This window comes from Sciurus carolinensis, chromosome 6 (assembly GCF_902686445.1).
Source record: "Sciurus carolinensis chromosome 6, mSciCar1.2, whole genome shotgun sequence".
NCBI classification, from domain to species: domain Eukaryota; kingdom Metazoa; phylum Chordata; class Mammalia; order Rodentia; family Sciuridae; genus Sciurus; species Sciurus carolinensis.
Genome location: NC_062218.1, coordinates 44,584,270 through 44,598,304, shown reverse-complemented (window position 1 = coordinate 44,598,304; position 14,035 = coordinate 44,584,270). Strand labels below are relative to the sequence as shown.

General features: G+C 35.1%; 1 protein-coding gene across 10 annotated transcripts in view; it reads left to right on the top strand.

Moving 5' to 3' along the window:
- Slc38a9 (solute carrier family 38 member 9) overlaps positions 1-14,035 on the top strand; it is a 109,765-nt gene that overhangs the window by 63,892 nt on the left and 31,838 nt on the right. For all 10 annotated transcript variants that reach the window (XR_007109081.1, XR_007109082.1, XR_007109080.1 and 7 more), the window contains 2 exons: positions 2,007-2,201; positions 4,453-4,560. Coding sequence is in view for 7 of the 10 variants with exons in the window: in XM_047555434.1 (XP_047411390.1) it covers positions 2,007-2,201; positions 4,453-4,560 (303 nt within the window). In the remaining 3 variants the exon portion in view is untranslated. The remainder of the gene's footprint in view (positions 1-2,006; positions 2,202-4,452; positions 4,561-14,035) is intronic.

Sequence of the window (14,035 nt, the reverse complement as noted above, 5' to 3'; positions counted from 1 at the left end):
GGGGATTGAACCCAGGGCCTTGTGCTTATTAGGCAAGCACTCTACCAATTGAGCTATCTCCCCAGCCCTCAAAGGACCTTATCTTAAGAGAGAAAATGATTTTGCTGTATAGCTATTCTGATATCATCGATGGAACTAGTTTATTAATTATCTCATAGAATTTCTCCTCCAGTAGGGAGTAAGTTCATCCATAAGGTCATAATTATTATAATTTTGTTGATAATTTGGAAAGTACCATCAGCAAAGTCAGTTTACTTTGCATAGTGATAACTTACGTTGATATCAGCATGTCTTGATTTATCTTCTAATATTCATTTTGAACAGTGTGGTAAATAAAGTAAGAACCCACTTCTGTTAGTACAAAATAATTACAACTCACATTATTGAATATTTACTTGGCAAAGACATTGTTCTAAATGTTACATAGCAACACTATAAGGTAACACTTTTAGGTTCACTTTGTAGATGAAGGATCCAAAGCATAGAGAAGTTAATTTGCCCAAGAACATCTGTTAAGTAGCAGAAGTGGGCTTAATTATTTGGTCAATTGACTTCTGTAGCCTGTGCTCTTAACTACTACAGTTAGCAAAGAAAATTTTTGTCCAGAGCATAGAAGAAAAAGGTACATATTAAGGTGCTAAGAAAGAATGAGAGAAGCTGGATATGGTGGCACACCCCTGTAATCCCAGGGACTCGGGAGGCTGAGGCAGAAGGATTTTGAGTTCAAAGCCAGCCTCAGCAAAAAGTGAGGTAGCAACTCAGTGAGACCCTATCTCTAAATAAAATATAAAATAGGTCTGGGGATGTGGCTCAGTGGTCAAGTGCCCCTGAGTTCAGCCCTGATACCCGTCCCCCAAAAAAAAAGAATGAGAGAGAAAGTTAAATGTTTGGCTTTGTGGCATACCAAATAATGGATAGAGAATAAAATTCATAATAAATTTGACAATAAATGTTCTTTCTCCTTGATAAGTGATGAATATGACAGTGTTGAGTGTAAGTGATTTCACTAGTATTAAGAATGCTTTCCAAAGAGCTGATTACTAGCAAAAGCTCTATTATGAAATTAGAAACAGAATAATTTGTACTGTGTCTAATAACAAGAAATTGCCATCTGTAAAACAATGTTAAGAAAAAATACATTTTTGAGGCATAGTGCTACATGCCTATAATTCCAAAGACTATCTCAAAATAAAAAGTAAAAAGAGCTGGAGGTGTAGCTCAGTGGTAGGGCATCTCTGGGTTCAACACCCAATACCACCAAAAAGAAAAAAAAATTATACATATATGTACATAATACACACATACATGCATTTTACTAATTTTCCAGTTCTCTGAATGTCATCTGAGCTGTTGAGCTTCTATCAAGTGTGATAAACTTCCAGAATTATTTTGGATTGCTAAAATTCAAGGCTCTTAAGTTTTCACCAGTGATTAGATTTAGGAGGTACCATATAGCTATTCTAGTAATGTCTGCTTTTTATTGCAAACCTATAGATTCTGTTTGTATTAAAAGAAACCAGCAGGGGTGGGACTGTAGCTCAGTGGCAGAGCACTTAGCTAGTACTTGTGAGGCACTGGGTTTGATCCTCAGCACCACATAAAAATAAATAAAAATATTCTGTTCATCTACAACAAAAAATGAATTAAAAAAAAAAAAACCTGCCCTTTGTTTTTTGTATGAGTTAATAGTGCAACAATTATTCTGAATGACGGTTTTTATGTTATTGTAAAAATATTGCCAGTTGGTCCAATATTTTCTCTCTAGCACTAAGGGATGTTTGATGAGATATTTTTATAGTTTTCAACAGAGATTAAGAGTGTACCTCAAAATTTTCTAAGATTCCCTCACCTTTAATTCAGGTGAAAAATTCCTAATGTACCTAAATATACTGCATTTCTGTCATAGAGGAGTTTAGTGTTCATGGTAAAAGTTGAGGAAGTAACAGTCTGTGGGGTAGACTTTCTACTTTCGTGATCTTCTTTAATGTGGTGTTTTACTGTTGCAGTGATTTGTCCAAATGCTGAGAGTGGTGACCATCCTGACAACGGCTCTATGATTTTCTATGCCAATGACACAGGAGTCCAACAGTTTGAAAAATGGTGGAATAAGTCCAGGACAGTACCATTTTACCTCATAGGGCTTCTCCTGCCACTGCTCAATTTTAAATCTCCTTCATTTTTTTCAAAATTTAATATCCTAGGTAAGACATGGTTCTGTGTTGTGGAAACTCTGTGTAGTAGAATACGTGGTGGATTCTACAGAAAATACAGTTCTGGGGAGAGAGTTACCTACTGGGCTTGTTCATTTATGTTGAATTTCTTCATATAGTACCCTGCTTTTTGTTGTTTTTGTTTTCTATGGAGTTTGGCACAAAGAAAAATGTAGATGATCATTTCAAGTCCTTTTTTGTTCTCTGGTTTTGAGATACAAGTTATTTTGTTTCCCATTCTAACCTTACTAGACAACTTCCTTATTTTTTCTGAGAATACATCTAGAGGAAATAGACTAAACTTTCAGGAAGAGAGATAGAAATGGATATTATAAAAATCCTCAACTTTAAGGGTTGGAAACATTAGAACTTATTATAGGACATTATGGAATATTTTTTCCTGTGGTTTCCATTTAAGAGTATTACACAGAATTATCACTTGACTTTGAATTTAGAAGATCATTATCTGACTCAAGCTTCTGAGGTTTATTCTGCTTTTGCTCTCTTCCTCCGTGCTTTTTCTTTCTTAGAATACTATTGTTCCCTTAAAGAAACAGACCTCTTTCAGTGAATTTCTTTTTCACTAAAGCAATGTTTTGAACCTATTTTCAACCTCCAGTGAAAGCTCAGATCTGGAACTAGAGAAAATGCAAGGATATCGTTCATAAAGAATTGATAGGTCCATGTAGACTATGGGGTTTTATCTCCCCCTATATATCTGATCACCTGCTAGGCAGTCTATAGCATAAAATCATCAGATTATCCATCACATCCAGGAACCAGATGATGGAAACCCAAAATGTAGCTAGGTTTCTAGAAGAGGAAAAGAGGAGGTAAAATTATACCTCTCCACTTTTCTGCCTCAAAACAATTCATTGTAAGCTACCATACACACAGAGAGAAAATAATAAATTTGTAGTTATATAAGCATTGGCCTCTTGTTTTCATCTTTTCTGAATTAGCTAATCTCTAAACCCACAGTAGAGCTTATATGGCTCATTTGTGGTTTCCTGATTTGCTTGCTGACTTTCCAGTGGAACAAATCTTTTGAAAGCATATAAACTTATAAGAAGGATTTGCTCAGTTGGGCAAAACAATCACCAGACTTCAAACCAGGTTGATTGTTCTCCATCTCCTGAAGGATGTTCTGCTTTTGTTCTTTTCCTTGACTTTACCTTTCTTTTACAACTAAACCTTTTTTAGAGGATTTAGCATCTAAGGATATTCCTAGGCTTCCTGACTATGTTCTATAATGACTGGACTTACTTCCTCAAAAGAAATGATCCTCTAACTTCTACTCCACTGAAACATTGTGACTGCCCACTTTACCTTGTATATAATACCTGGGAAAGGAATCTGGAATCTTTCCAACTAGCAAGCAGTACTACCCAATCAGAACTCATGTAGATACTAGATCAGATTGTTTATGGATTATTTGACTTTTACTTTCTCAAATATTTGTAATTTACATTTCTTTCTTTCTTTCCTTTCTTACCATTTCACATTAAATTTTGTGACAGACTTTTTCAGCCTATTGACTGTCTCTAGCACCAATACAAAGAATAAAAGTTATAGTTTCATGTTGTTTTTTTTTCTCCTATGTAACCTTACAGTTTTGTAATGGACCCTTTGTTTGTGTCTTCCATCAAACTCAGCTTATAAGTAAATTAAGCAATTTGCATTTAGTAATATGTGAGCTACCTTTATCCAGTTCTTCTTAGGCTTACTACCTAGGTTTTTATTTTGTTTTCTGGTAACTCACATAACTTATTTCTGTTCTTTAGGTCCCAGTTTGATTTTAGTAGAGATAATCAATGAAGGTAATAATTGTTCACACTTTGGTGAGGATATGCAAACAAAGCTTAATTTTAAATAGTCTATAAAGCACCCAAAGAGAATAGTTGAGCACAGTGGCACACACCTGTAATCCAGCAACTTTGGGAGACTGAGGCAGGAGGATCACAAGTTCTAGGCCAGCCTCAGCAATTTAGCGAGGCCCTGTCTCAAACTAAAAAATAAAAAGGGATTGGGGGCTGGAGATATAGCTCAGTTGGTAGAGTGCTTGCCTTGTAAGCACAAGGCCCTGGGTTCGATCCCGAGCACCACAAAAAAAAAAAAAAAAAAGGACGTGGGATGTAGTTCAGTAGTAAAGCACCCTTGGATTCAACCCTCCTGCTCTGCCCTCCAAAAAAAAAGCTGTAAAAATGATAAACAGTTTCTGGATTTTTTTTTTCCCTTTCAGGCACAGTATCTGTTCTCTATTTGATTTTTCTTGTTACCTTGAAAGCTATTCGCTTGGGATTTCATTTGGAATTTCATTGGTTTATGCCAACAGAATTTTTTGTACCAGGTGAGTTGTTTTGGCAAAAGAAATTAGTAAATTATAATAATGTGATCTGTAAGTTAAATTATTATTATTATATGCCATTGTAAACCAAATAGTGGTATTTTTACATTGGACACTTTTATTAATGCTAATAAGCTAAAAATAGGACTACAATTGGGATTTCTTTGGATTTCTTATAGTTAGGGATAACCAGGGCCCTTTGTCATTTCTACTTGGTTCATTTATGTTACTATGCAATTGAAAAGTCAGTAATTCTCTAGGCTTTTCTAAGATATATACCCCTAGAATTTCAAAGATTTAGAACATGGTCAGTGATGTATGTAGATGATACTGCTCATTAAAACAGTGTTCCTTATGGGTTTTTCTGTTTTCGAAATATTATTGTTTCTCAGGCTAAAATTGTGATAATTTAATGTTTGCCTCTCCTTGTCCCTCTTCTTCCCCATGTTTATAACTTGACAATTTCCTCAAGTTTCACCCAACTTTAGAATATTTTGGACATAAGAAAAGTACTATGAAGCAATAAATGAACAATGCTAAATGAGAAGACAGATTAGAAAATGGAAGTGGCTATTAGACAAATACCTTGAAAACTAGTAAGAAGGAAATCATACACAATTTTGTTTTGTTGTGGAAAAACCACTTTCCATTCTTCAACCATTGATTCAGGTGATCAAGAATTCTAGTATCTATTCAGTATCTAGTGTTACCTTCTAAAATATGTAATTGTAGTTTTCTACCACCCCATTTCTTTCCATTATTAGGACATTCTTGGGTTTTTAGGTGTATGTAGATGGTGTTCATTGGGCATTGTGGAGTCCAGTTGGTATGGCCACTTGTTTTCAGAATATTTGATTATATTAGCTTTGATTCTTCAAAGACTTAGGAGTTAGTGTAGTTTCAGGATAAAGGAAGTACTGGGACTTAAAAGGCACTCTTCTCTCCAAAACTGATGAAAATGTTAGTTTAAATCTAAAAATAGTTGATAGTTAAATCAAAAATAAATTGATAAAAATAGTCTAGGATATTATTTTCTAAAATTAGGTCCATTGTGATTTGTTAAGACTTTTAGTGGTGAAAGTGTCTGCTAATCATAGAACATTAAAAATAGAAATGAAGAATGGGAAAAGAAAAATATATAGAAAACACATGAAAAAACATTTAAATAGATATTAGGTCACATGACTTCATTTAAAAATGACATAAAGGAAGAATCATAAAACTAAATAATTGGTATTTATGTTCCTAAAGTTATTATATTATGATTAAGAAATTTCTCAAGAATGAAAATATGCCATAAACCTTTTTCAGTAGAGACTAATTAAAAACCAGAAATTTAATCGAGGCTTGGTTGCATACCACCTATTTGAGAAGCTGAGACAGAAGAATCACAAGTTGGAGGCCAACCTGAACAACTTAGCAAGATCCTGTCTCAAAATAAAGTAAAAAGGGTAAATAAAGTAAAAAAAAAAAAAAAAAAAAATGTAGCTCAGTGGTAGAGCACTTGCCTAGCTAGCATGTGCTGGGCTCTGATTTCAATCCTTCAAAAAAGAATCAGAGGGGATGAACTCTTTCCTCAAATAAACTTACAGTTCTGAGTGAATCTTTGCCTATATACTTTTATTTCTAAAAATTTCCTCTTTAAGTCATATAGATCCCATCATCACTCTTTCTTCCAAATAATTGGGGGAGGTAGTGATGAGAAAAACCCTATGTAAACTTTCTATCCTCCCTTTCTTGCCTACTCAAGAAATTATCCTTTTTTTCTCTGAAATTGTGTATCAATTTTTCTTCTTTTGAGGTGTTTCTATCAATATATAAAATTATCTCCCAATCTAAAAAGAAATGATTCTTGTGGTCCCATATTCCCCTCTAGCTCTTGCCTACCTTTGAAGAAACGTTTTGGAAGAGTTGCATATGCTCACTGTCTCCAACTTCCATTTTGCCTTGAATTCTCTGCTGTCAGGCTTTGCCCCAGTCATTCCATATTAACCAGTGACTCCATCTTGCCAAATACAGTGACCAGTTTTTGCTACTCATTCAACCTGCCAGCAGCATGGTCCATGTTTGTTCATTCCTTCCATCTTAGAACACTTTCCTTACTTCACTTCTCAAACCCCATTCTTTCTTGATTCTTTGTAACTTGGCTGCTTCTCAAATTTCTGACCTCTAATTGTTAGTCATCCAATGTTTAGTACTCAAATCTCTTTTTTCTTTACCCTTATTTCCTAAGTAATGTCATATAGTCACCTGGTTTCATATAATACTATCTATATGGTGACTTGACTAGTCCCAATTGTATGCTCTAGCCCATATTCTCCACTGAAATCCATAAGCATACATCTACTTCCCCCCATCTGCATCTCCATGTACATGTCTATAGATATCTCAAACTTAAATTGACAAAAACCAAATACTTCAAAAACTTCAACATCCACCCCCATCCACCAACCTGCTTAAACATACTATTTTTCCAGGTTTCTCTTAAAAATAATAGCTCCAGTTTTCCAGTTGCTCAAGCCAAAAATTTTTCAGTCTTTGTTCTTTCTCTACCCCCACCCTATATCTAATCCATCTGCAAACTATGTCCGTTTTGCTTTGAAAAAAAAATTTGAGAATCTGACTACTACTTATCATTTCCACCAAAAAGAGCTATATCAAGAAACTAATCTCACCTGGATTATTATAGTAACATCCTAGTTAATCTTGATATCTCTACTCTGTCTTCCTGACCATAATCTGTTCTAAATAGTAACTAGAATGATTTTTCTTGTTGTTATGTGTGTGTGTGTGTGTGTGGGTGTGTGTGTGTGTGTGCGGTACTAGGGATGAACCCAGAAGCACTCAATCACTGAACTATGTCCCAAGCCCTCTTTTTTTATTTTAATTTTTTGAGAAGGATCTTACTAAATTGACCAAGGATGGCCTTGAACTTGTGACCCTCTTGCCTCAGCCTCCTAAATCTCTGGGATTATAGGCATGCACTGTGCCTAGCAAGAGAAATAGCTATCCACCTTATTTAGAATGAGTATCATAGTCCATGTGATCTGGCTCCTGGCATTCTTTCTTATTTAATCCCTTTTTAACTTTTCCTCTTACTCATTTCACTCCAACTATAGTGATTTCCTTGCTGTTCAATCAAAATGCCAAGCACATTCCTGTCTTAGAATATTTGCATTTACTGTTCCCTGTGTATGAAATGCTTTTTTGTTTTCTGGTATCTATATGGTTAGTATCATTAGAGAGGTCTTCCCCGAATACCTGCCCATCCCCATCTTATTTTTTTTTTTTTTGTGCCTTGTTTTTCTTTAGATCTTTTATCACTACCAAATTTTATATGTAAGTGTCCGTGGTTATCTAACTCTATTAATAATAAATTCCTGATTTTGATAACGAATGGGAATGTTGAGATAAACCAAATTTTCTAATCTGCTTTGTTCCTGAGTTTCAGAAAATAGCAAAAGTTAAGAAAACAAGGGGTTTATCCAAAAATGTTTCCAAACGTCTTTGGTTCTTACTCTGACAATGAAAGTTCAAGATGGCAACAAATACATATATTTATTTTTCTTTACTTCTTTGTCTCCTTTAATGACTGTTAACTCTCTAAGAAAAGGAATATTGTTTTTGTTTTTTATACTTTTGTATTACTGTTGTCTCCTCAAATCTTATACTTCTTGGCACATAGTGAGTACTCAACAAATAGCTGTTGAATAAATAAATGTGTTTATTTCTACTCCCTTCTAAATCCCACTGAAACAATAGTAGAGAAAATAAAAACCAAAGAGAATCTGTAGAAGACATAATAACAGACAAAAGATAGCAACAGATTTTTAGAAGCTGGAAAACTTGATAGTTGATAACTAAGAACAAAGCATAGAAACTGAAATGTAAATGTAAGTAATAGGGATTCCAACACAAAGAGGCCTGATTTGAGGTATACAATCCCTTTCCCCTCCTCAACCTAGTAAGAGATGGAAAAAATCATATTAAAATAGCTCTGAACTTGGGTACACCAGGCATAGCAAAGGGTGAAAACAGACTCTAATATGAACACAAGGATTAAGTGTATAGGCTGAATGTTGAGATTTACTGCTTTCTTCCACCATCTCCACCAAATTTCTTTATTTTATCCCTCGGTTCTAAGAATACTTATAGCCAGCTTGAGGTTCTCTTATAAAGAAATTAAAAACCCAAAAGGAATGACCTAGAATCTCAGATATTTGGGTTCTACCAAAGAAATAGATAGATACCTTGCTTTTATTAGACCATTTAGATGATTATTAAGTATACATTTTTAATTTGAAAAAAAAAAATTCAGTACTGAGGATTAAACCCAGGGGTGCTGTACTACTGACCTACATCCACCAGGGCATGTGTGTATGTATGTATTGAGACAGGTTCTTGCTAGGCTGCCAGAGCTGGTCAAGAATTTGTGATCCTACTGCCTCAGACTCCTGAGTAGTTGGGATTAAAGGCTGATGTCACCACATCCATCTTAAAGTGCACTTTTTAAAAATATTTCAGTTGTAAATATAAACAAAAAGATAAAAATCACTAGATATTGAGGAATACCTCTTACATGAAAATGATACAGGAAAAGGGAACTTGGAGAGAAGAGTGAACACAAGGAAATTCCCAAAAACTTATATCCTCAAAGTGATAAAAGATAGTATTATATCCATGAAGCAATATTTGGATATCAAGGAAGGAGGGAAATAAGGAGGAGGTTTGGCTTTAGAAGTATATAATACAAATTTAAAATCCAAGGGAAGTTTGGAAGATAAAGCTAATTTCTTCCCAAAAGTAGGATAGAAAGCATGGATGGGTGGATATATAGAAAGAAGGAAGGGAGGGAGGGAGGAATAAAGGAAAAATAGAAAAAGATAAGAAAATTAGAGTATTAATCCAGGTGACCCAAGGTTCAACTAAAAGAAGTTCCATAGAGAAGAAAGAAAAGGAAAGGTAGAAAGTTATTAATCATCTTATAATTTAAGAAATTGTCCCAGAACTGAATAATACAAGTTTTTAGAGTTAAAAGACTCAAAGTGCCCAGAACTCTTTTTTTTTTTTTTTTTTTTTTTTGCAGTGCTGGGGATTGAACCCAGGACCTTGTGCTTGCAAGGCAAGCACTCTACCCACTGAGCTAGCTCCCCAGCCCCCAGAACTTTGAATAAGGCCTAAGCCAAAGCATGTCATGAAATTTCAGAACACTGATGCTTCTGCACAGCAAAGGAAACAATTAGGAAACCTACAGAATAGGAGGAAAGTCTTTGCTAGCTACTGTTCGGACAGAGGATTAATACCTAGACTATATAAAGAACTTAAAAAACTTAACACCAAAAAAACAAATATCCAAATTAATAAGTAGGCAAATGAATTAAATAGACACTTCTCAAAATAAGAAGTACAGATGGCCAACAAATACATGAAAAAATACTCAGGATCATTAGCAATTAGGGAAATGCAAATCAAAACTGCACTGAGATTTCATCATCAGACGACAGTCATATGAATACAAATAATCTGGGACTAAGGATATAGCTCACAGTGATAAAGGTTGCCTAGCATACGCAGTTGCCCAGATTCAATCCCCAACACAGCAGAAAATAAATAAATATACACATACACACACACATTTTTTATATATTAAAAATTTTTTTTCAAATGCTGGAGAGGATGTGGAGAAAAAGGAACGCTGTTACAATGTGAATGGGACTATAAACTAGTGCAGCCACTGTGGAAATCAGTATGGAGTTTCCTCAAAAGACTAGGCATTACCCATCTGTACCACTCCTTGGTATTTATCCTAAAAAATTAAAATCCTTATACTACAGTGATACATGCGTACACTTGTTTATAGCAGCACAATTCACAGTAACCAAACTATGGAACCAGACTAGGTGTCTATCAGTGGATGAGTGGATAAAGAAAATGTGGTATGTATACACAATTAAGTTTTATTCATCCATAAGGAAAAATGAAATTAGGGCATTTGCAGGAAAATGGATGTAACTAGAGATTATTATGTTAATTGAAATAAGCCAAACTCAGAAGGTCAAAGGTCATGTTTTCTCTCATTTGTGGACACTAGAGAGGAAAAAAGAAAATAAAGGTGGGTGGGCAGTGATCTCATGAAAATAAAAGGGAAATAAGTAGAGGAAAGGGACCAGGGTCAGGAGGTAGGGAGGGAGTGGGGAAGTGCTAGGAAATGATACTGGCCAAATTATATTGTTATATTGTGTGCATGTATAAACATGTAACAACAAATCCCATCATTATGTACAACTGTAATGCACCTATAAAAAATGTGTGGAAAAAGATTTCAGAATACTGGGGTTGAAAAGAAAAGCCTAAAAGTTTCCAGGGACAGAGAGTAGAGCTCTGCAAAAGAATCTGGAACCATACTAGCATCAGACTTTTCAGCAACTCTGAATACCAGAAGACAACAGAACTAGTGTCATCTAAGGTCTCAGAATAAGTTATTTTAAGTTAAAGTTCTAAATCTCACCATATTCTCATTTAAGTATTAGTTTACAATAATGACAGTTTTAGGATGCACCCTTTCTTAGGGGAAAAAAAATGCAAAAAAAGTAGTAAATCAAGAAATTTCCAGAGAGATGTGAAATGAAATCCTAGGAAATAGTCATGTAACAGGCCCAGTGAGATGCCAGACCTGTAGGTAGACAGACAGTCCCAGGGAGATTTTTCCAAGAAAAATTAAAATACAAGAATTATTGATGTGTTATACAGATAGAGGGGACATTACAATTATTTCAGAACTTTTGGGGGCGGGGGGAATAGTATTAAATGGAAAATTAGGGAACAAAAAAAATGTTATTTTTCCCCAGAAAAAATGTCAATAAAAGTATTTTTATATAGAATGAAATGTATCCATTATATATTCTATACCTTAACTGTAGATGAATATATAATGCTCACAAAAATAAAAACTTGTTTTTGCAAAATAAAAATTATAAATATGATTCTATTGGGGTAGATAATAGAAAATTATGTGCAATGTGAATTATAAGTACTAAAGCCTTCTGGTGGAAAATCAATTAAATTATGTCCAAAATTTATTTTATTTTATTTTTTTTATTGTAAACAAATGGGATACATGTTGTTTCTCTGTTTGTACATGGCGTAAAGGCATACCATTTGTGTAATCATAAATTTACATAGGGTAATGTTGTTTGATTCATTCTGTTATTTTTTCCCTTCCCCCCCACCCCTCCCATCACTCTTTTCCCTCTATATAGTCCTTCCTTCCTCCATTCTTGCCTCCCTCCCTAACCCTAACTCTAACCCTAACACTAACCCCTCCCACCCCCCATTATGTGTCATCATCCACTTATTAGCGATATCATTTGTCCATTGGTTTTTTTGAGATTGGCTTATCTCACTTAGCGTGATATTCTCCAGTTTCATCCATTTGCCTGCAAATGCCATAATTTTATCATTCTTTATGGCTGAGTAATATTCCATTGTATATATATACCACAGTTTCTTTATCCATTCATCAATTGAAGGACATCTAGGTTGGTTCCACAATCTGGCTATTGTGAACTGAGCAGCCATGAACATTGATGTGGCTGTATCTCTGTAATATGCTGATTTTAAGTCCTTTGGGTTTAGGCCAAGGAGTGGGATAGCTGGGTCAAATGGTGGTTCCATTCCAAGTTTTCTAAGGAGTCTCCACACTGCTTTCCAGAGTGGCTGCACTAATTTGCAGCCCTACCAGCAATGTATGAGTGTACCTTTCTCCCCACATCCTCGCCAACCTCTGTTGCTGCTTGTATTCTTGATAATCGCCATTATAATTGGGGTGAGATGGAATCTTAGGGTGGTTTTGATTTGCATTTCTCTTATTACTAGAGATGTTGAACATTTTTCCATATGTTTGTTGATTGCTTGTAGATCTTCTTCTGTGAAGTGTCTATTCATTTCCTTAGCCCATTTGTCGATTGGATTATTTGCATTCTTGGTGTAGAATTTTTTGAGTTCTTTATAGATTCTGGAGATCAGTGCTCTATCTGAAGTATGATTGGCAAAGATTTTCTCCCACTCTGTAGGCTCTTTCTTCACATTGCTGATAGTTTCCTTTGCTGAGAGAAAGCTTTTTAGTTTGAATCTATCCCAGTTATTAATTCTTGCTTTTATTTCTTGTGCTATGGGAGTCCTGTTGAGGAAGTCTGGTCCTAAGCCGACATGTTGAAGCTCTGGACCTACTTTTACTTCTATAAGATGCAAGGTCTCTGGTCTGATTCCGAGGTCCTTTATCCATTTTGAGTTTAGTTTCATGCATGGTGAGAGATATGGGTTTAGTTTCATTCTGTTGCATATGGATTTCCAATTCTCCCAGCACCATTTGTTGAAGAGGCTATCTTTTCTCCATTGCATATTTTTGGCCCCTTTGTCTAGTATGAGAAAATTGTATTTCTTTGGGTTTGTGTCCGTGTCCTCTATTCTGTACCATTGATCCACCTTTCTATTTTGGTACCAATACCATGCCGTTTTTGTTACTATTGCTTTGTAGTAGAGTTGAAGATCTGGTATTGCGATACCCCCTGCTTCACTCTTTCTGCCAAGGATTGCTTTAGCTATTCTGGGTTTTTTATTCTTCCAGATGAATTTCATAATTGCTTGCTCTATTTCTGTAAGGTACATCATTGGGATTTTAATTGGAATTGCATTGAATCTGTATAGCACTTTTGGTAGTATGGCCATTTTGACAATATTAATTCTTCCTATCCAAGAACATGGGAGATCTTTCCATCTTCTAAGGTTTTCTTGAATTTCTTTCTTTAGTGTTCTGTAGTTCTCACCGTAGAGGTCTTTCACCTCTTTTGTGAGATTGATTCCCAAGTATTTTATTTTTTTCGAAGCTATTGTGAATGGGGTAGTTTTCCTAATTTCTCTTTCTGAAGATTCATCGCTTATGTATAAAAATGCCTTAGATTTATGTGCATTGATCTTATATCCCGCTACTTTACTGAATTCACTTATGAGATCTAAAAGTTTTCTGGTGGAATTTCCTGGTTCCTCTAAGTATACCATCATATCATCAGCAAATAGGGATAGTTTGAGTTCTTCTTTTCCTATTCGTATCCCTTTAATTTCTTTGGTCTGTCTAATTGCTCTGGCTAGAGTTTCAAGGACGATATTGAATAGAAGTGGTGAAAGAGGGCATCCCTGCCTTGTTCCAGTTTTTAGAGGGAATGCTTTCAGTTTTTCACCATTTAGAATGATATTAGCCATGGGCTTAGCATAGATGGCCTTTACAATGTTAAGGAATGTTCCCACTATCCCTTTTTTTTTCTAGTGTTTTGAGCATGAAGGGGTGCTGTATTTTATCAAGTGCTTTTTCTGCATCTATTGAAATAATCATGTGATTCTTGACTTTAAGTCTATTGATAGGGTGAATGACATTTATTGATTTCCTGATGTTGAACCAACCTTGCATTCCTGGGATGAAACC